The sequence below is a fragment of the Paramormyrops kingsleyae genome, chromosome 14 (genome assembly GCF_048594095.1).
Source record: "Paramormyrops kingsleyae isolate MSU_618 chromosome 14, PKINGS_0.4, whole genome shotgun sequence".
Taxonomy (NCBI): domain Eukaryota; kingdom Metazoa; phylum Chordata; class Actinopteri; order Osteoglossiformes; family Mormyridae; genus Paramormyrops; species Paramormyrops kingsleyae.
In genome coordinates, this window is record NC_132810.1 from 11,459,685 (window position 1) to 11,482,767 (window position 23,083).

At 41.4% G+C, this 23,083-nt stretch overlaps 1 protein-coding gene across 4 annotated transcripts in view; it reads left to right on the plus strand.

Annotated features, from left to right (window-relative positions):
* Positions 1–21,521, plus strand: part of mdga2a (MAM domain containing glycosylphosphatidylinositol anchor 2a) — a 196,811-nt gene extending 175,290 nt beyond the window's left edge. For all 4 annotated transcript variants that reach the window (XM_072699311.1, XM_072699313.1, XM_072699310.1 and 1 more), the window contains exons 12-17: positions 5,106–5,126; positions 6,081–6,236; positions 8,937–9,095; positions 15,751–15,881; positions 17,449–17,548; positions 17,731–21,521. In XM_072699311.1, coding sequence (XP_072555412.1) covers positions 5,106–5,126; positions 6,081–6,236; positions 8,937–9,095; positions 15,751–15,881; positions 17,449–17,548; positions 17,731–17,819 — 656 coding nt within the window. In that variant the 3' untranslated portion in view covers positions 17,820–21,521. The remainder of the gene's footprint in view (positions 1–5,105; positions 5,127–6,080; positions 6,237–8,936; positions 9,096–15,750; positions 15,882–17,448; positions 17,549–17,730) is intronic.
* Positions 21,522–23,083: the final 1,562 nt, after the last annotated feature.

The window sequence follows — 23,083 nt, forward strand, 5'->3', positions numbered from 1 at the left end:
CAGGCCATATCAGTGCCTCTAGAAACACTAAGGCACTGATGAATTACAATTCCCAGAGTCCTTAGCCAAAAATATGCATTAGTTTTGCTTTTCAAATTGGCTGGTCTTACACCCATAATGTCACCTTGTTACCTTCTGTGATCAGTCACTAATGGAAATCATGGGCTGGTGACCGCACCTGAAAACATCTGTCCCAGTATTCCCCCTCCCCCTGTCCACCCAATGTGACCTCTGCTCAAGGAGATTCCAGTCTGTACTCTGTGGAGGATTTCTTTAATTCACAGATATCCGGACATGACTAGACAGTTAGGGCCAGTCACTGACCTTTCGTGTAGATCTTTCCCATTGAGCTGGCTCTCCTCTTCGATTCTTCTTTTACTCATGGTTTGTCAATTGCCTAAGGAAGTGACTCCTTAGAACTCCATCCAGGATCATTTAGAGTCTTGGGATTTTTTCACAAATGCAGGCATTTAGATGTTCGTCTTTGGGCCTGTAGTGTGTTTCCAGTCAATGCATTTCACACAATTAATTAAGCGATGCATTAAAAGCCCTTATTTCCAGCGGGGGCCAGAGAGGCACTCCATTATAGTATTAGCAAACGCTAATGGAGTTCTCCTTTAAGCTATGAGAGTCGGGGCAATGCCACTTTTCTACCAGTGCTCTTTTAAACACGTCCAAGTGGGTGGTAACTCAATGGTGGTATTTTCCCAGGGCCATTTTAAGGTTGATAAGCCATCACAAGTGTATAAAACACGTGGAATAGTCCTACTAGCATGTGACATTGGAATACCCTTCCACTCTCATTTTCATAGATGCATTTAGCTGATAAATAAATGTTAAATTAGGGGAAAGCTTTGGTTTAGAAACTAAAATTGGATTTATACATCAATACCTCCATCTTCCAAGTCATTTTCCCCAGAAGCGGGTCCTCTTATTGTATTAATCTTCTCGTAGTATCAGCCGTGTTTTATGGGTGCTCGATTTTGAGGACACACGTCCGTTTTTTTGTTTTTGAGCTCAGATTTCCACACAGAAACCTGAAAAAAAGGAAAAAGAAATAGTACTTGCAGTACAATTTGAAGACACCTTTTTTCAATCAAAGAGGTTTTTGGCACAGCTCACCGAAGCTCTCAGATAAGACGCAGCAGGCGTCACCTCAGCAGATGAGGACGTCTTGTGTCGAAGGATCGTTGTTGGCAGCTAATGCAAGATATCAGATGTTGGTTATCATACAGGTGGGTTTTGTGAAACTCGGTCTTTTTCATGACTAGAGTACTGCCCTAACAATCAAAAACAGCTTCGGTATAGCAGTGACAAACAGGACTAGCTGTCTATCCCAGTGATACGCGTTAATCCTTCCAGGATTATCATGTACGCTGCATTCGATTCACACTGTAAGCACCAGCAGGTCTTGTTCGTGACCAAATGTATCCTATAATAAGTCTCATCCTAATTGTGGTAGCTTTCTTTCCCTGTGTTTAATGTTGCCTCCAACACCCAGCATTTATGTGATGTTTATCAAAATGCCAGTGTATTTTGAGATTAAATAGGTCTTTCCTTTAATTCACTTATAGCAGATCATTTAGCACATATTAAATTTTGTTGAATCGCTTGGGAGAACTGTCAAGATGAAATTACTATTTGCTATCTTGTACTTGACCTTGCTTTTGGGATAGAGACATGCTAGGCGAGTTATTTTTTTTAATGTAAAATAATCCAGTGTAAACATCAACTGACGGGATTGAACGTTTGCAGGTACGTGCGGTGGGGGTGGGGGGGGATGTAGGACTCGAGCCCCAGCCCAGCACCTGGCCATTTTGCACGAATGATCAAGGTGTCACCTATTTGCGGTCTACAGAGCCCCATTTCTATGACCAGCAACTTTTATGAATAAAACTTCATCCCCAATGTGCCTGATGTGCCAAGAAATGGCAGAGCAAAAATTTTGATATTTATTTATAGTAAAGATTAGTTAATTAAATAGTGAATTAGTCAATTTCTTCGTCTTGGTCATCTAATGTCCTTTGTAGGGTATTTCCTCAGAACAATTACTTTTCATATCTTTATAGCACTTTGATCTTACTATCTTTGCAAGTTCCTAATGATAATATTCTCATCTTAATCCAGTTGTCATTATGTGCATAATTGTTCATTACACACCGTTATAAAAGACCCAAAACATTAAAAAAACATATCTATGGTTTTTCCTCTTCTCTCTCACCAGCTCATACAGTATCTACCTTTTCCATGTGTTGCATTATTTAGACACAGTGATAATTACATTTGACAGAAATGACAGGGACGTGGTATGATTCTGTTACTGGGAGAGATTACATTTTATTTTGATTAAATGAGAATGGACCGAAGTGGAATGGCAGTAATTACGGGCCGGAATTAAACGTCTCTTGGCGAAGGACACGGCGAGACAAGCTGGAAGGACAGCAGTAGAGCGGAAGAGTGGGAGGAGGGCAGGACAGAGGAGGAGAGACATGTCTGAGAAGCCGGCATCCGTCGCCTTTAATAACATCCCCCTCGACAGTGTAGTAATTGGAAGGTCAGTGACTGAGAGTCTGCTTTTGTCAGGCTGGTGCTTCCTTCAACATGGCCCCTTGACCTCCTGCTGTGCTGTTTCAAAGCAAAACTGAAAGGTAAAATAAAGGAAGGGGTCTTGTGTTTGTCCTGAGGCTGCTAGATGACATGCGGGCCCCTACTCTCTAAAGCACGCTGGCTCCCAGGAGCCCGCATGTGCGGCAGGGAGGCGGGATCAGAGACCGCAGCTCCTCATCCGACGTTCACTGGAAACTGGTCGGAGCTCCATTTGCCTTTCATCCTCAGTGGCTCTTGCTGCCTGCCGTTGCAGGATACTGCCGCTTAGGATATTGCACAGATCTGTCCTTAGTGACTCTCTTGCTTCTCTTAAGGATCTTTGCTACCATCTTGAGTTTCTTGCCAGGGCCAGTTCTACATGCCACCACAGAGGCAGTGCATGTTGCTAAAACAGCTGCGTTGCGCTTGGTGGAGTGCCACGGCATCTCAGGTGGCACCCAAACTCCTTTTCACGCTTTGGGACATTTTGCACCAGCAGTGATAAAATCTGCAAGCCACGGGGGCTGGTCTGGAAACTGTGGGAAATGTCATGGCCACCTGTCTGTTGAACGTCTGTCATTCCCAAGCAAGAGAAGAGAATTGAGCAACAAATCAGCATCAAATGGATTTTCACAGATCAAACCCTTTCCTGTGCACCAAACTCATTCATTCCCTCCATCCATTTCTCCATCCTTCATCCCTAACCACTTACCCAGAGCTGTGGCTGAGGGCTAATCCAAGGCCCAAGGCTGGGGACACAAGAAGTCAGTCAATTGCAGGGCACACTCCTACACATACTCATTTCTTATAAATAAATCACTTATGTACTGAATGGCTTGTGTACCTCTAAACCAGTAAACAGATATTTCTGTGGCCTCTACATTTAATTGCACTAATTCCCAGCAAGTGAGCCCAAAGCATAACAAGAGACTATTAATTAGAGCTTGTGCAAATATGCCGCATATTTCCAAATAGGCAACAGCTGTTGATCAGTACAGAATCGCTCCCATCCTCCTTTTCCTCAATCGGGTAGCATCTGGGCGGGATGGCGGGGGAAAAAAAAGAAAAATGCCCGCATACGTGAGCGCACGCTAGGGAGAGACCGCGGCATCGTGAAGCTACGTTTGCTAAGCGCTCAATCTGTTGCCACGTCTGTCCGATCTGCACCATCGTGACCAGGTTGACAGTGATCGCCTTTTTTTTTCTTCCCCTCAAACGGGTGCTGTACATGCAGTTAGGTACAGTAACAACAAATATGTGATTTTCTGTCATTACATCCCCAAAGTCCGTCTTGTTCTCTGTGTCTTCCTGAATGAAAGCTGCCTGCTTCTGTCCCGTGGGGCTGTGTTAAAAAGCACATTAAGTCTCCAAGACAATTGCTAATGGAGATGATTGATCGTTGTCTGCTTGCACAGTGCCAGTGATAGCATCCCCAAAACGATCGTGTCAGTGTTTTGCGACGTGTTAAATCTGTTTAGGCAACAAAGTCATTTCCAGCCGTTATATCAAAGGACTTTTTTAATGGTGGCCCTTTTTATGCCTTGAAAACGCCCAGAATAAAGCACTTTTCTGGTTTTGCCTCATTGCCTAGTTAATATGCCATAACTTTTTAATCATCTAATTTTTTTCACGCTTGTGCTTAATGCATATAGCTTTCATGTGTTTCTCTGGTAATTTAGCATGAACTGTTTTACTTGTTGTGCTTTGATTTTCCCCACGGAACCACTCAAAAACATATGGTTCCATGGTCCTGTCATTATTATATTGATTCATACTATATATTGTGTGAGCATTTATGTGTGAGTGTATGCGCGTGTGCTTGCAAGCTCAGTGTGTGAATCTCCTCACTTTGATTCTCTCTGCCTTGCTCTGATTGGCTGCTGGGTGCTCCCATCAGATTGGGAGGCATGAGTGGCTGACCACTCTCTCTCGCTCATTCTTGTGGTTATGTTCAGAGAGCCGTGTTCTGTAAGTGTGGGTCCTTGTGTGAGCAATCTAACCACCCAAAGATCAGGGCAGGGGGCGTGGAAGACAGTGGAAAGTCAGTGGAAGCTTTATCTGCGTCCTTCTGTGTTGTATGAAGTCAGCAAAGTATTAGGGCTTGACGGATCGAACTATAAGTACCTTCAGTTGTGCCATCTTCATTTGTTTCAAGTGCCTTTCAATTCTTTCCCATCATGCATTGAGCTCTTCGAGTTTATAGGAGGTACATCTGCTGTTTCTGCTAAGGCCATTATGAATTGCAGTAAAGGAAGGTATATGTGTGCGTAATTGACCTCCATACATTGTTCAGCCTTAGTACTAACCTCTTATAATCCCCTACTTGGCAAAATGTAGACATTACTGCAATAACTTTGCACTAATAAATATTTCATAGCTTAAAAGTCATAGTATATGTCAGGGACAAACAAACGGCATTTAATCTACTTATACATCAACACTCTGAAGTGCTGTCATTCTTTCTCAATGTTTAAACAGCTTTACCTTTTTGTAATAAAATGGTTTTGTTTGTTTTACAGCTCCAATCAACCCCCATCTTCGTAAGTATTCCTCTTTTAAAGTTTTAGTGTAAGACAGTTCTGTAAGCTGTATAACTTCTGATATTTGTGTAACTGGAATGTAATTTATTTATTTATGCCCTGTTTTGTTTTCATTTAATTGGGAAACAAAAGTCAGCACATAACTATATGTATCTCTTTTGAGTTTGCCTGGAAGTCATCACAGACAGTTGAATGCTTTGACTTTCTGCTGTGGAGTGAATGTCAAATCATTAATGGAAGCATGTTGAGAACCTGAAAAAAAATGCAGGGGCGGGGGGAGGGGGTCAGTGAAAATGACAGCACCACTCAGCCAGTGCCGTTTATTACTGAAGCACTGATTCACCCAGGTGGCCCAGACGTAGCTGGATGGCCAGATGGCTTTTAAGGCTATGCTCAGGATGCACAGTTTTTTAAGCTGTAAAGCAAAATAAAACACCCCCCCCCCCCTTCCAATGGCAACCACTAAAATTTTAGGACACCTACATCAATTGTTACCACTCTACATATACTTCCAGTTAGATTTTCAAAGTCATAGACAACTTACAGTACTTGGCTATCTTTGTTTGTAATGAGAGCATGTGATAAGAAGAGCAATTTCTGAAATGTTTTTGTTGTTATTATCCTGAAAAAAAGGCCAGGTGTTACATGTAGTAACATTGGATATTTTGCCTTACATAGTCACATGTCCAACCTAGTGTTTGATTCTGATAGGAACCTATGAGTTTGTTTTCCGCTACATTTAGTCCATGTTACTGGCTATAAGTTATGGTCTCCTGTGTTGAGGTGACCAAAAATGAGCCGAAATTCTCAGCATAAAGAGCACAGGCCCCATTTTTCAAGCAATTCTTCTGAAAACATCATTAGGATCCTTAAACAGATTTGTATCAGTTCTTGGGTCCTCTTTGTACTGTCTACTGGGATTCATGCAAGCAGGTATCCCCTTCTCCAAAACAGGAGAGTTCCACTGCAGTTTCGAGGAGGAGCCCATCTGCATGTTCACCCAGGAGAAGGGCGACGATTTCGACTGGACCAGGCATAGTGCAGCCACCCGGGACACCAAGTATACCCCCAACACCGGGCCGAGCAGCGATCGAAGCGGATCCAAGCAGGGTGAGCAGGTCACTAAGAGGGCGGACGGCAGCTTTCTCATAATTAAGCGGGTAGCTACCAAATATATAGGCTATATTTGAAGACAATGTGTTGACGAGAAGCCTTGAGGTCAAGCTATTCACCAGCATGCAGCCTGAACAGGGTTTATAACTTGCCTACATACTTCATACCATTGACATTACCGTTTGTACCCCCCCGCCCAATAGAACAGATGTTGCCTTATTATCTTCCTCCAATTTGTCGTTCTCCCGGCAGCAAGGAGCCGGGGCAAGTGAAACCATGAATACAAATCAGCTCCCCATTGGGGCCGATGCTATCTGTTGCCGCAGAGGAATTTTGTCGTACGATACAATTTCATACACAGATTCAGTGGATCGGCTTTTTCCACCTTGCCTGAGCTGGGAGGCTCAACACTGGCACTCTGCAGTCACCCACCTTGCTCAGGAGTTGCAAAGCAAACCCTCGCGTTGTGTGGGCGCTCTGTAACGCGTTTGAAGGTTTAAGGGTGTGATGTGCAAACACATTCTCCTGCCCTGACTTTCAGCTTTGATAAACCTGGGTTTTCAGGAGCCATGCAAGAACAGCAAGGTTATTACGCTAATGCGCATGTTTGTCTTTCATAGCAAGCAGGCAGGATTCCTCAGGGATGTCATCATTTACCGTCATGTCCACCTCTCCCCTGCAAAAAGCACTCTATGAGAAAGAAGGCAGTAAATTTAAAAATCAAAAATTGACCACGTGTGGTGACTATTGGATTGTGTACATGTATATGACATTTTTTCTTCTGGGGATGTTTAGTTAGTTAAGCAGGGGCTATTTGAAGGCAGGTAAAGGCAGTCATTAGTCCTATAACTGCCCTTACTTAAGACTTATAAACATGCATGTTTGCTGCTAACATGTTCGTGATTGATCTGCCAGTATGATTCTGTTGATTCCCTTCTGTGCTCAGTGGGAATGATTTTTCTTTCATCCGCCTAGTCATGTATTTCTCTTGTTTGCTATTAAACCCTTCATTATTATTCCAGAATGGTTACCATTGTTCATTCTGTAACTGTGTTATGCTCCTTCTGCTACATTTCACTTGTCATTGCCCTGCCTGCCTCGTCTCCATGGTGCAGTGAGAAATGTTTCACATTTGCAGACTTCCATGTCTCTGTGGGAACGCCTCAACCTTCAATTAGTAAAGGGCAGGTGTAATGAAATATAAGTGCCTGATGCCACTGGGCTGTTGATGTCCACTCGAAGGAGCATAGGAATGTCAGGCATTAATCTGCAAAGACCTATAGCAGTTTCATGTTGCCTCCATTCATTACAATTTTAAGACAATTCCCTCAAAATCATCTAATGTAACTAACATGATTCTTGACGAAGACATTAGCTGAAGCTTTCCTCTCAATTTTGGGGTCATGCCCATCGTTTGTGCAGTAAATAATGCATAGCTCTAAAGACTCATGGCTTTAGAAATTCAATCGCATTGTCCAGGCTTTTATTACTATGTCTAATGTCTAATGTGACTTTGTAATTATCTTTTACTAGATTTCATAGAAGATTGTCATTACGTAGGAGGGCTTTCATTGGTGGAGTTTTCAGCTTGTCAGACCAATGTCAGGTTATCACATGACAGCCTTCTGGTGGCCTGTGCTGAGGATGTACTGTAGCATGCGGGACAGTTGGCTGCATGCTGCCTGAGGTCGATCTGTAGTCCATAGGTGCCTGGCTCAATTCCCAGGGGGGGATCTGCTTTTGGAAAGGCTACTTTGCCTAGATTACATCTTCAAATCAAGCTGCATCATTAGCTAAAGTCTTAAATTGATCTCTGTGTCAACTACTTTAGATGAAAGTGTTTGCTAATGATAATAATTTGATTTCTGAAATGTGTTCTTTTGAGGTCCTTGAGAAATGTTTGAGAAAATGATGAGCTCTAGCTCCCCACATTGCTTGGCACACACCCTGCATCAATACACACTCCAACATAAAAAAAAAAATCTTATTTATACAAACTAACATGGTTTCTCATATTGCCCTATGTTCAACTCTATCTAAAGCATTACTAAATGTGAAAACAGGAGTATTCAATTGGGTTGACCTAAAATCACAGCAGACTATTATAGTGGTGACATTGAGCTCTAAAAAGTATGGAGGGTCATTTTTCAGGGGTTGGTGCATTGAGCCCATAATGCATTGCGTGGGAAGCCTAGAATGCGTAGCGGCTGAAATGCGTCTAGGCCGAAAGCATGGCCTTTGGGGAAAATGTTGGAAAATGAGCTGGGAATTGCAAGGGCAGTTCGACACAAATGGTACAGAAACTCTGTCTTAAGAACGATATGGTCCTCGTTAGGTACTGAGCGGGTTCCTCCTCTCTGAGGATACAGATGAACGACTCACTGACATTGAAGTTTAACAAGGATATTACCTAGTGTACCACCCTGTACAGGCTCAGCTTCACTGAAAACAGGCTCCTCTGCTTTTGGAGTCAAGGCAAGCATTCAACTAATTTCTCTTGTTAATTCCGTTGTCTGCCAGAAGGTTGTCATTGTCCCTGAGGATGTGGGTTTGATCACCACTCAATCTGTAGGGTCAGCATTGAGATAATCTGTTGTTTTCTACCAGACTGATGACTTTCTATTGCTTTCTATGCATCTGGCATAGTTTGTTGGTACTGAATAATATATTTCTTCTTTTTTTTGTTCCACCTCACAGGCTTCTACATGTACATTGAGACGTCTCGACCTCGCCTGGAAGGGGAAAAGGCACGTCTACTGAGCCCCACCTTCAACGTAGCCCCTAAAAGCCCATACGGAGCCACCAACTCTGCCTACTGCTTCAGCTTCTACTACCACATGTATGGGAAGCATATAGGTAAGTCTGTGTTATGCGATAAAATCTTACTCCTTACTTATGGTTAAGGTTAGAGCTGGGTAGAGGTTAAGGGCATAATGTTGGGATTAGAGTTTTCCCCATAGGAGTGAATGGAGAGTCCCCACAAAGATATAATGTGCGTGTGCATGCGTGCGTGCGTGTGTGTGTGTATGTGTGTGTGGAGTTAGGATAAGCTCCAGAGGTCTTGTGACCCTGCAGTAGATAGCCAGCTGTCAGCTGCACAGGATGGATATAATTTGCTTTGTCTAATTGCATGAACCTTACTGTCACACCTATAGAAGCATTTTCAGAGTGAGTCTCCTGAAAGTGACGCCTCCCCTTATAATTCCATACTTAGGATCAGCTGTGTCCTGCATAACACTGTGTGCACATATTTTCCTTGAACAAATGGAACATTGCAATCGATTGTGACATGAATGTATGAAATAAACCAGGTCGTTTCCGAAACATGAATGTGATTATTTTTGCAATTCACACTATGAAGGGAATTAGTAGAATGGTCTTGGCAGACACTACCTCAACACTGACAGAAAGTGGCTTTCTCAAATAATTTGTTTTCCCCTTAAACAGGTGACAAATCTCAGCCCTGTTATACTCAGATTCCTGTGTTTTCATATAAACATAGGCACTGAATACAGTCATGCAGAATATTTTACTTATTACATTTGTGGTCGGTGATTTCTGACTCCACTGTCTTAATGCTAAAATTTAAAACATACCATAAAAGTAACATCAGTTTATTTCCTATTCAATAACTGTATTATTCTGTAAAATTAATGGATGAGTCAAGCTAAAAGCCTCTTAAATATTTACTATTATAAAGGCTTTAATGGTGTTATATGAAAGGCAGTGTATTTATTTATTATTGTCATTAACTTTATGACACTTAATTACAATGTCGTAGTTAATGGTCTGTGTATGCATATGAGGAAAAATGGATACTTTAATATATATTTATGGCAGGTATAAGATGGGTTTGGCCACATTGGCGGAGACAAATATTTGCAATGTTTGAGATATTCCTTAAGACTTCATGTACTTTAAAAAATTTTTGTTCGGATTTTGTGAATGGGGTTAAACAGTCATTATTCCGTCGGTTCATCAAAAGACATTTTTATATTTATAATGGCGAGTGTTTATTTTTTTATGAGGCTCCTGCACCGCATTTATAATAATGATGCTCCTCCGTACCATCGCAGCTATTAAGTCTCTTCATATTTCAAAGTACTGAATGCAGCATTGTGCCAAAAGAGCGGAATGTTCTTTGTTGTTAATTATAGATCCACCCTTAAAGAATGAATGAAGTCACAAGTTAGATAAATTCATAGAGGTTCGCAGAATACAGCAAAAATATGGGTAGCACTTTACTTGACGGGACACAAATAACATGGTATTATGCTATTACGTATGTATCAATTAACCACAAACTCTTAATTACATACTGATCTCATATTTATTTATCATTAATGAATCGTGATGCAACTTTTATCCCAAGCAATTACTATATTTGTTACTATATCTGTTAATTCTGTAAACCTTTGTGAACTACTGAAGGAACTACTAAGGAACAGCTGAAGGAACAAGTAATGAATAACACAAGTGAAATACTGATCTCATGTTTGTTCATCATTAATGAATCATGACGCATCTTTTATCTCAAGTAAAACATATTATATTTGTTCATGATTTGTACTTCAGTAGTAACTGAGTTATTACGAAGTATCTGTGCCCCTGTGAGGTAAACCGTTACCAGAAAATGTATAACAGAAAAAAAAGAAATATAGAAAATGAGCTTTGTCTTTTGGGCTTTTTTAGCTTAACTTTGTAATGTCCTGCATACTACTGCTTAGTTCTTGAAAGCTTTTTCTTGTGTGTGTGGCAGTTGTATGTGTTTTAGTGAATTTTCTTAAAGAATACACTAATGATAAAAAAGAGTAACCGCTGGACATGCTCAAACAACACTGTTCTGTCTTTTTTCAAACAGCCACATTGATATTTCTCTGCTTTTCAAGATCTTTGGAGGAAAACCCACCGTGGGTCCATAGATTAGTGGTTTTTGCTGTATTGTTTGAACTGTCACAAATAAAAAGTTGATTTGTGCAACAGTAAGAAACATAAAATCAATAATCAAAAACAAAAACGTATTTGTTGATGTTCTCCCTGGAAATGTTCGGCCTGCTGCCTCATTCTGCTTACTTGTCTAACCTGTATTTGATACTCTCGCGATACTGGTCATGTTGCTAGTAAAAATATGTTTGCAATAGGAGTGTAACGGTACACATACTCGTACCAAAAATTTTCAGTACAGGTCTTTCGGTTCAGTACGCATATGTACCCAATGAATGCAGCAAAAGCAGAACCTTTGTGTGTTTGTGTGTTTCCCCCGAACAACATTCAGGAAGGGGTGGATGAGGCCCCACCACTATGCATGCAAGCATACGTCCTAATGTGATGCTGGAAGTTGTTAATATGAATAAAAGTACAGTACAGGTATTTTTTAATGCTGCACCATAATGGATATTTATTTTGTTATGCGTTGTATTTTTTGAGACAATATTTGTGTGTTGCACAGTTCTAATATGAAGCTGAAAGCTGCTAATGTGAATACAGTACAGATCAGGTGCAGTAAATTTTCTAAATGTGCACCTTAATGGATATTTATTTCATTTTTATTTATTTGAGAGAATATTTATTTTGACTTACTTTTAAGTATGTTAGTTTTTTATTAGTAGGTTGCAGCAGTATTGAGAGAGACTTTTCATTTAAGAAAGACAGTCATACTTTGTGAACCACTGTTCAGTAAACAGAAAAAGAAGCAATCTATGTTTTGTTTCTTTTACCCCCGATGTACCGAAAACGTACCGAACCGTGACTTCAAAACCGAGGTACTTACCAAACCGTGATTTTTGCGTACCGTTGCACCCCTAGATTGCAGTCAGTCGTAATTTTGCCAGGGGGCTGGATAACTAGGGCTGGAGCTGCTGGACACAGTAGACATACATGCAGCATATACCACAAAAAATGACCAAATTGTTGAGGCATTCTGGGTTATTGTCTATAGTATAAAATCACCTGTTGGCTTCATAAGCCCTAGTTTGGCAAACTGTCACACCATCTTACTTCTTAGGTAAACTTACTTCTGTACAAGGGAGAGAAAATTTGCCTAATTCAGGTACCTCCAGCTGGACCTGCATTCTGTGCCATCAACGATTATAAAAATATTGTGGTTTTCATTATACATCACCTATACATAAAATTATACATAAAATATTGTGGTTTCTTATACATCACCTTGGTCCAACAGCTATTCCCGGATTAAGACTTAAGTGTGGCAAATCAGATCTGACAGATTTGTCTACTTAACTATGGACTTATGACTGTGTTCTCCAAATCTATCACAATTTTGACGTGCACTTACAGTCTTGCATGGAGTGGTCTGGATCTATAGCATTGATCCTGATTTGGGCTTAAGACCCTTCATGGTTCTGAGGCAGGTAAATACCATTTTTGTGTGGGGAGTATTTACATCAGCTGTGTATTCTAGTGGAGGCAGGCAGGATGGGGTGTTTCTGGGCCTTACCCACCGGGACAAGCCCTTGTCACACAGGCAGCTTTCATTCCTGAAGGAGCAGAACCTCACAGCCATTTGTTGGCCCAACAGGGAGACTGAGGAGGCTCCCAGAAGGGTAGGCAGCAGGTTCATTTGCAGTTCATTAGTTATGTTTTCAGTTACTATGCCTGCATGTTGAGTAATTATTTGTTACATATTTTGAGCAATTAAACTGGCTGTGTTTTATTTTAGGGGGAAAAAAATCATGTTGCACCAACTGCATTATGGGTAGTTTAAGAAGGTATTTTGTGGATTCAGTGGTTAGTGCTTTCATCAGAAGAGTTTTACCCATCCGTTATGATGTCACAGTAGCCCAGCTGAGTGACTGAAAGCATTGGCAATCTCCTGTAGAACACACACACACGCACACACACATGCAGATACACACGCACAGGTTAAACCTGAACAGTGTGTCTTTATAGTGTGTATGAAGCCAGAATATCTCACTTCAGGACATGTACTGTAGCCAAGATTCAAACACTAATCCTGGGCTTCAGCAGAAGCTCCCAAGCAAAACACGCACGTGCAGTTCATCAGTCATTCATTAAATATTAACAAGCATCACATTTCTTTAGTATTTAGAATAGAAACTATCATTGTTTTAATGTTGCATTTTTACTATCACTTTGAAGCAGATCACGCTATTTTGTTTCTTGAAAACACAGCATATGAAAACAGCAGAAGAGAGTGTGTGTCTGTTGGCAGAGCAGGATTTTTTTTCCGCGTGCCTTACTGCACAGTGGACCTAAAGCAAGTGTTGCAAACATTTTTTCATTTTGCGAGGTTGGAAGTCATCCGCAATAAATTGCCTACTCTGGGAAAACAATTTGAGCGCTCCTAAAGCCCAGGGACCTGCTTGCCCTGCTGAGCTGCTCTTGGCTGTACGGTATCTGCACCTGACAGACAGTAGTACTTGAGCAGCGGCTGACCCCGCCACCGCCAAAGTGACAAAGTGTGCGACGGTAATTTTCTGCCTCACATATCTGTCTGATGTTGGCTGAATAAAGAGCGTCGACCTAACTGGGGACGGACTCGATGTTCGGCTCTGCTCCCCCGCTGCCGTGCGTGTTCAGTGTTCAGCGACAAGTCCAGTTGGGGGAGGGGGGGGTGGTCAGTGGTCAGCACGAGGCTCTTAGGCTCCACCATACTTCTGCCGAATTTCCATTCTGATAACTCATGGTTGACTGTCGGCAAGAAACTGAGGGTGACACTTCCTGTACTGACCAGCCTCTTACTTAGCCATGAAGATAGACTTATATTCAGGCCAATTGTATATGTTTACAGGCATAAAGCATAAACAACACAGCTTGTGTCACATTGATTACACTCCTGCTGAGGACTGGAAAATTCATTACTCTCCTGCAGCCATAAATTCTCTGGATTTTATGGCCTGCAACATTTGTTTTGCTTTTGCATTACTGTCAAAAATCTTGGCAACTAAAGTAGAAACATTACAGATCAACTGCAGAGACCAAGCCCCCCCCCCCCCCCCACACACACACACACACACACACTTGATAAAGGTACATTCTGTTCACAAAAAAAAATTCTGTGGTCACATGACCAACCACCTGTACAGCCTGATGCTATCCCAGGAGACCTACTCCAGCGTGACTCCAGCATTTGCTTTGGGAACCTCGCTTTGCTGGTGGAGACAAACAGGCGAAATAGGCGCCATTGTGTCCTGAGCGAGGCATTAGTCCCTCTCGCTGTGGGTAAAGCCACAAGCCACTGGCATGTGGTGTGTGCTGACGGGGGGGGGGGGGGGGGGTACACTTCCTCAGATGACAGTATCCCAGCGGAGGGGCTGCATCTGCAAACTGAAACCTGCTGATTTCTCAGCTGTGTTTGGGGCCTAATTCAACTCAAACCGCCCAATGTTTAGGATGAGGATATTAATGTTAATCCAAGGCAACTGTGTGGCATTTGACCACAAAATCTGAAAGACTTCTAAGGAGGTAGGACATTAATGGCAGTTGTCTATAATTGAATGATAATTTTTTAAATTTACTAGTGCTGTAATTTTTGGTCATGTGACACTAGAATGAGTTCATTGGAAGGCCTGTGGATGGGGTCGAAACACCTGTTTCCATTGGCTCCTGCTGCTTGCCGAAAGCCTGTTATCGCACCTCGGGGTGTATATGGCACTCGCCATCCCACACGCTAGCAGTGAGGAAACACCTGGCTTCCAGCTGAAAAAGAGGCCATCCTGAAAGCAGCCTTGGCCGATCGGGGGGACCCTGTATCCGGGGATCAGCAACCCTCTGCTTGGGTTTTGACTTTGTCTTGTCAGGGTCTCTTCCCACCTTACTGCTCGGCACCTACGGGTGGTATGATAATTGGATTTTCCTTACGCCGCTCGCGAGTTATCGGCTCACCGCAGCGCTAGTGTTGCAAGACTCGATGTTTGCTGAGCTGTAATCCAAGTCCTGTTGACTCCACTTTATCGTTTTTCACATGTGAGAGCATGAGATCGAATTCTGTGCATCGCAGGCGCATAATCTCAGTTAGAGTCTTAGATCCCCTCCGGGCTCCTTACGCCATGAAGTTTTGTGATTTTACTCAAATAAATCACTGGACTTACTTTGAAGAAAGATTTTGTGTCATAAAAGGGATTATATTTTATGTATTCTATATCTAATTTAAATCTAAATCCCTCACAGTAGGTGTTCCCTATTTAAAGCCCTAATGCATCTTGTAACTTAGCTGCTTTCACCGTCAGAATAGTATATTTTTCTTTCCTTGGAAAAATTCAAAGAAAACCAAGAGAACTACATATTATGACTGCCATTACTTACACACTTCATTATGTCTTAGATGCGTTTTCCTTGAGCCGTCAGCCTGACTCAGAAACGTTTTATTTTAACATCTTCAATTAGTTAGCTGCAGTTGGATGGCTGCACTAACCACCTTACGCCTTCCATCAACACTATGACCAGAATATATCTCACCAGGAGCTTCAGTCTGACAAGCAGGTCTTCTGGCCCACAAAGCCCACTAAGGCGTGTTTCCTTTCCTATGTAGGGACCTTGAATGCCTACTTGCGGCAGAAGGGCCAGGCGGCGTCCGACAGCCCCATTTGGACTCTAAGTGGTAACCAAGGGGACCGGTGGAGGCAGGCAAAAGTGAACATCCACCCCACCTCATCCTTCCAGGTAAGCAGCCTCTCCCCAAGCCGCTGGCATCTTGCTCCCCTCGTTACCTGTTGGACTTGCTGTTTATGCTGCAGGATATTTACGGAAGCTGGTTCCTCCAGGGCTGTATATCCTCACCCTTAGTCCTAACCTCTTCTCCAACTTCTCTCTGCCTTGGAGTTCTGTTAAATAAGCTCATTCAGCCGCTGCAGTTGGTTTTATTGGCTGGCGGATCTATGAACTCCCAAGTCTTGAAAGTGTCAAGGTGGACAAGTGAGAATCAGTTAACTAAATGAATGCAAATGTGAAGATTCCCAGGGGCAAATTCCTATGGAGAGATATTGATTTCTTTTATTCGTCCTGCTGAGTGTTGCGATAGACATTTGTGTTAGTCTGGGGAATTTCTCATTGCACAGCTACATAAAAATTGAATACCATGCTGAAATTGAAGTTTAATTAGCTCCATCATCTGGGACCCATTCACAAAGACACTCTGTGTACATTTAAAAGTAACAGTCTTCTTCAGTTTTTTTTCAGTCTTCCTTTGGAAAGTATTTGATTTCAGTTTACTCCAAATTTATGCAAGTGATGTAAAGTTCTAGAAAGACAAGAGAACCAGCAATCTTGGCTTCCCATGGTAAATGAGTTGATGGTCACCATCTCAGCAAGGGAGCACAGGGAAAATTGCTGCAGTGCGTTGGTCCCCTGCAATATTGTGTGATTGGTCACATGGGACCACGGGTGCCTTGATTGCTGATGCTTTTCCATTCCCAGCATGCACCTCAGCCTTTAAAAGCTAAATGCCAAGTTTGGTAATTACTGGAGGTCTCAAGCTGGGGGCCCAAAGCTAATTCAGCAGCAAAGGTGGGATGTCCAACATCTTGAATTTAGATTGCACGCACCTGCATCTTAATATATACAACACTGGCGAGCCATTAATTAGGATGTACTCCATGTGGTTCATAAATCTCACTGGACTCATTATTCAGGAGTGTGTTGCATGCTGCTTACAATGGACAAGATGGAAAGCTGTGATTGGGAGATCCAGGGGCATGCCCAGGGACCCCCACTAAAGAGGGGCCTCAACTAACCTTTTAAAAAAATATAAGCCCGGCATTTTAAACCCAGTATTTTACAGTATCTTCCCATATTGAAAAATGAAATGTGATTTGATGCATTTTTTTGCCTCTGGACTGATCCCTCCTCCATCGACAATTTTTTAAATCTTAAATTTAAATCTTTATTTAATTGTTTTTAGGTAGCTCACTGCGCTGGTTTATGTTTTTTTATTCTGCTGTATTTTATTTAAGAGTTCTTTTTTAGCCCTCTCCTGTCATTGTTGCTGCTGTATGTAGGTATCTAGGCATGTAGGTCAGCTAAGGGGTCCTAAAACGATCAGTTTAAATGACTCTGTTATGCTTGTAGGAGGAGTTGCCTCTGTGTGCTCTTTGGCAATGGCCAGAAGATCTGAGGGAAATTTCTATTTTATCTAACTCCTAACATACATGCCTGGTGGGGTTTGATTTTCACCCCATGTTATGTAACATACTGTATGAAGACACATCTACTGAACTCTGTGCCCCCACAGATGGTTCTGGAAGGCATTCGAGGTCCAGGCATCGAGGGCGATATTGCCATAGATGACGTCACCATTGAAGAAGGGGAGTGTGGTGACCCTCCACCGAATAGTAAGTAAGATTTTTTAGGGAAACTTGTCTTCAAGGTGATTCAGCTTTCTGGGTTAGAAACTGGATCATCATAGTGTTATTTATGTGATACAAAAGTGGTTATCGCATTAGAAGCATGAAAAAACAAAAGAAACATTTTATTGTATGTTCTAATCATTAAATTTTCATCTGCCCCACACCAGATCTGCGGAATTTGGCCCCTCCTTCGGCCACCCATATATGGCAGCTATGCGTCACCCTTCTCCTGGCCCTGTTTGGCCTTCGAAGGTGACCTTCCTCTGGCAGAGGCTACAGAAGGATCAACCCGGCACTGGCACCAAGAAGGAGTCTCCATACTTGGACCTTCAATTTATAATTACCAAAGATTCATCCAGTGGGATTGCTGAGGAGGCACGCAGCACATCGAGGGTACAAGGAGCAGCGAAAACACAAGCGAAAGGGAGAAAAACATCAAGATAAACAACACAATAATAATGAAGATTCTACTATTTTTTAATGAAATATATGCATAGTGCGTCCCCGAGGCTGAGATCTGGAAGTGCATCATTGACTCTTTGTTCTGGAGCTGGGATCGCTCCCAGAGCAGTGGATTCCATCAGAATGGTAGAGGTCTGCTTGTGAAGAAGAAGAGGAGAAGTCTGTAAAGCACAAGGACATGGCTGGGTGTTATTATATGAAATTAGTTGTGTTTTTTTTCTTTCTTTTTTTTAGTGAGGCTTTTTCCTGCTTTGATGGCCTAAGGAATTATAATCAGGGTCTTAAAAAAAGCCTGATCTATTACTATTGAATGCTTTATGAGTATTAATTGGCCCAGTCCTCTTGTGATCACTGGAAGTATCATCACAAACCACCTAGCTATGTTCTTACGCCTTCGGCTGTGATTTTTCCTTTCTAGTAATTTCCAAATCTCTTGTTAAACTTTCTCATAGTTTCCTTCTGCCTCCGTTTGCTTTCAGCCGGCAGCGTTTACTCCCCCTGCAGGCCAAAAAAGGTAACGTTTTGTTTACACGATGGCCCTATGAAAACACTATGCTCCAACGCCCCCATACGGCTTGCCGGCCATCATCCAATGACGCCGCGGCCCACGCGCCCTAGTCCGTTTGTAAGAAGGTTGCTTGGGGGTTGCGGGAAGGTGGTTGTTCTCTCTAACATCCGTCTGTCGCGACTGGCCCGTCCAAGGAACAGGAGCCGTTGTCTGCCATGAAACCAAGTGCCTTCAGATTTAAAGTAAAAACGTGACCCTGGAAGATCTAGTAAGCCTCATCCACTGAAGGTTGCAGTGCTACCAGTGGGCTACGAAATCCCTGGCCCTGCTGCCACTGCGTTTAGGCGAAGAATGGGACTGCGATGGATGGTCGATGCTGTGATAAATGCATGGATAAAGAACGTATGCCAACAGCCCAACTTCAGACAATGGAAAACGCGACCAAACTTCCTTGGTTCAATCGTAGGCAATTTCCATACGACAGCCATGGCCTGTGAGCTTGTAACAGACAACGACACCCAAGCAGGACTCAATTTTTGGTGAACTATGAATGTAGATCAATGGGCTGGGGTCTGGAAACCTGGAGCTCAATTATGGGAGAAAACTGGAAGAAAATAAATAAACAAACAAACAGTCCCTTGTAAAAGTGATGGCCCTACTTTTCGAGAGAAACCCCACCCACGACTTGAGGGCCCTCAGCGTGCTAAGAAGGGGCAGCTCTGTCACACCCTAGGACCACGATGCGAGGAACTACCCGCCATCGGGACCTTATGGATCGGCAGTCTCGAAGAGCTCGCTTTACACCACGGTGAAATCGGGGCACCTGCGCCCTCCCCCGCCTCTGCCATTTCTATCCAGCTGTGTGGATTCTGACAAAATTATTTTATTACTCAAGCGAGAGTGTGACTCTGCTTTTACACAAACTGTATGACTTTGGAACTACCTGAGACCATTCATTACCTTAACCAGCTGGTTTTTGAAGACGTATTGTAAGATCAACCCTCATATCATTGGTTATGATGACATTCAAAGACTTGTTTTTTTTCCTCCTCTTTTTTTTGTTCTGTTGATGATCTGACGTTTTAACTTCATATAACAAAAGTTAATTAACTCTTTTCGTTTTTCTTGGGAACATAACCCCTTGTTTCTTGAGACCCTCGCGTTACGAGAATATTGGAAAGATCAGAAAACAATATGCAAATAAATTTGGTGAATAAATTATTTAAACGAGAGTTCTATTAGGTAACATTTGTGAGTATTCATACAAAAAGCACAAGATGTAACAATAAACATTCAATACAAGGCCTCATTTATCGCTTATTATTCCGTAGATTTTCTCACCCAAATTTAAAGTGATATCCCTACATCTTATGACAAGAAGAGAAAAGAAAAAAATTTTACATCTGTGTTCAATAAAGCTTTTTTCGGGTAAGGTGTGACTTATTGCATGTGTGTTTGCTGTTTTATAATATCAAAAATATAACAAAAGCTCATGTTACAATTAGGCATTTGACTCCCATGCCGTAAACCATCACAGCTCAGTGTTTGATAGCTTTGTTTATTCTTGTGTTATGTCAGCATTAAAAGATCCCTCGTGAACGCTTGTCTCAAGTTCGAAACGGATGGAAAAAAGGACAAATCCGTACGCCGTGTCTTGCAAATTGATTCTTATTTGAATTATTTTTGTATATTTATTTTTTTAAAGCTTTTAGTGTGCTGACACTGGATGAGAGCAGACCCCTTCCTCCTTGTTTGATCGCACATAGCTACCACCAGCGAATTGATTGTGAAAGCATCCTCTCTTGCTTTTTACCATATGGTGCTTATTCAGTGTAAATCAGAGCTGATGTCAAAGGGTCGACAAAAAGTCCCCCCCCCCCCAACCCATTTGACACAGCCGTAAAGCTTTTACTGATATCAATATACAATTCAAGTCTTTACTGCTTACAATTAAATTCATATACGTGGAATTTGACATTAACTGTCATCTTTTCCAAAAAAAGGAAAATTAAGCCCACATGCTTCAATTCCAATTACGTTTTCCAGAATGAATTCTTTGTGGCTATAATTATCCTCTAAATCCATTCATATGTATGTCATATATAAGTCCAATATAGACATATATATGTGATTTTTTTCTCTTTTTCCCTTTATGATTATAGAGTATAATTAAAAATAAAAACATCTAAGATGCTTACTTTCCATTATGTGTGCTTAATAGTTTATTTAACAAGTTTGTAAGAATACGGATCTCATTTATTGTTCTTTCATTGTAACTCTACTGTCTTACCATGCTCAGCCATTTCTATCTGTTAAATACATGTTAAAATGTTCACGTATAAATTGTAAAACACATGATTATGTTTCTTAAGATAATAAATAAATTGATAAACAGGCTTTCAAACATCGTAGTCACGGAACTCGTCGCTGCAAAGCTGCAAACCCATAAGATGGGTTGACTTGTATTTATATGGAAATCTTGGGAAAATATGTTCAGTGCTACTTTAGATCTGCCCTCTATGAACAGAATGATCCAGAGGTATTTTTGTACCATATTTTCGCTCCTCCGTGGAGGTCAGGACAACAAAGTGCTGTTGTTTTCTACTTCCTTGTATAAAAAAGAAAATGGATGAAGAACCCTGGAATTTATTTGTGCTGAAACGTGCGATGATTTAGTCATCTATACTTTTCATGCAGTTGGACACATTTCATATGGATACATGCTAAATTGATGGATAATGGGTGGTTGTTTTTGTCACACTTGTATGAAGGACCGATGTCTGTCCATGAGTTTGAGCATTTATTGTTGGTTTTATTGTGCCCCAAGCCTATATTGGTGTCACTCCATCATGTTGAAGGACATTTTTGCATATATTAACTTACACTGCAATTAATGGACTGTAAAATATAAAATTTTTGGGCAGCTCATCAAATACTGTGGAGATGTCCTTCCAGATCGGTTTTTAAATAAATAATTACCTTCTGAAATGATTTTTGTTCCCATTTCCAACATATTAGAAATATTATTTTTGCAATTAGAAATGTAAAATATTATGCAAGCTTAGGAAGTGTTTGATGGCTCAAGAGACCCAGGTGCTCAAGTAGCAGGCAGAAGTAAAATGAGAAATCAAACAGTATTTCCTACTTTCGTTGTGAGGACAGGTGACGACATTTCACACATGATGCCTGTGTGCATATTAGGGGGGGAATCAGCACTGATAGCAAATCAGTCATGGCAACAGTAAAAAAAATTATGTGAAGGCAGATTGGAGCCATACAAGGAATTAAACAGAAATACATCTATTATATGCTTGTCAAACACAGAAGGAAACAATCAAACCAGACCTAATGTTACCTTGACACTGGGAACAAAGTCAATGCGAAATTATCATAATTCTGTCTTCCAAGAATACTACGACAATACTGTAGAAGTAATATATTTAGCAATGATGACAGCATTTTATAAAATTGCCTTCTGTTTCTTGTCTTAGTTTTTGTTTTTTTTTGGTGCATTACAGAGGATGAACATCCTTTCTGTTGTAGCAAAAAATTTACAAAAATTAGTGACTTCTCAAATCAATGAGACGCCTTAATTCCACTTATTTTTCGAATAGAATGTTACCCTTCCACATGGGTATGTATCATTTTCTCTATGTTAATTGCTTTTTCCTTTTGCCTGAAAGAGAGACTGTGCTGTGCATCTGTTTGCTGCTCAGCTTCATTTGTGCCCACAAACCAGCCAAAATGACTCCTGGGGTGTGGAATACTGGGTGTTGTTGGGGGGGGGGGGGGCTGAATTGCACAAATGGACCTCTGGACTCCCATCTGCTACAGCACATCTGCATCAGCCCCCACCCTACTGCGCAGCGTGTCCATTTAGCATATGGTTTTCTGATCTAGTAAACCCCCCACCCCCATAAGACTGCAGTTAGTACACAGAGGGATTATGTGAGATTTAGGCATTTGCTGTTTTACTGCTAACCAAAAGGCTTAATTAAATAGTAAATAAATTGATTGGCTTAAGCAATACAACTGACGTATGACCTTTCCAGCATAACAACTGTTTAATTACTTAATAAAATTAGTCTTCTGGTGGCAGATTTATGAGTCACAGAAATTATGAAGATACCATGCAACTTATTTTAGAACAGCTAGGTTCCTGCCCTTGTGTGAATAGGAAAGATCTCCTTCTCAAACTTGATGAGGCAGACAGGCATTTGAGAGAAAACCATTTATGTAATGATGCAGTGGACATTTCTACCTCTGTCAAAGATGTTTATAATTTATTAACTTTATTCATTATTCCTACATTAGAATATTACTTTTGCTACATACAGTATGAAGGTTAAAAATGACCCTATCATCCAATGCAATAAGACACATGAGGAAATATCAAACACACCAACTGAAAAAGGCTTTTCAAAAATCTACTTGCTATTACGATTGAGTTCAATTGCTGAAACGAAGGGAGTGCAGACGAGCATTAACAGCCAATCACGTTGCATCAAATGGACTAAAGGGTCACAACACAAGAGGACACTCTAGGTAGA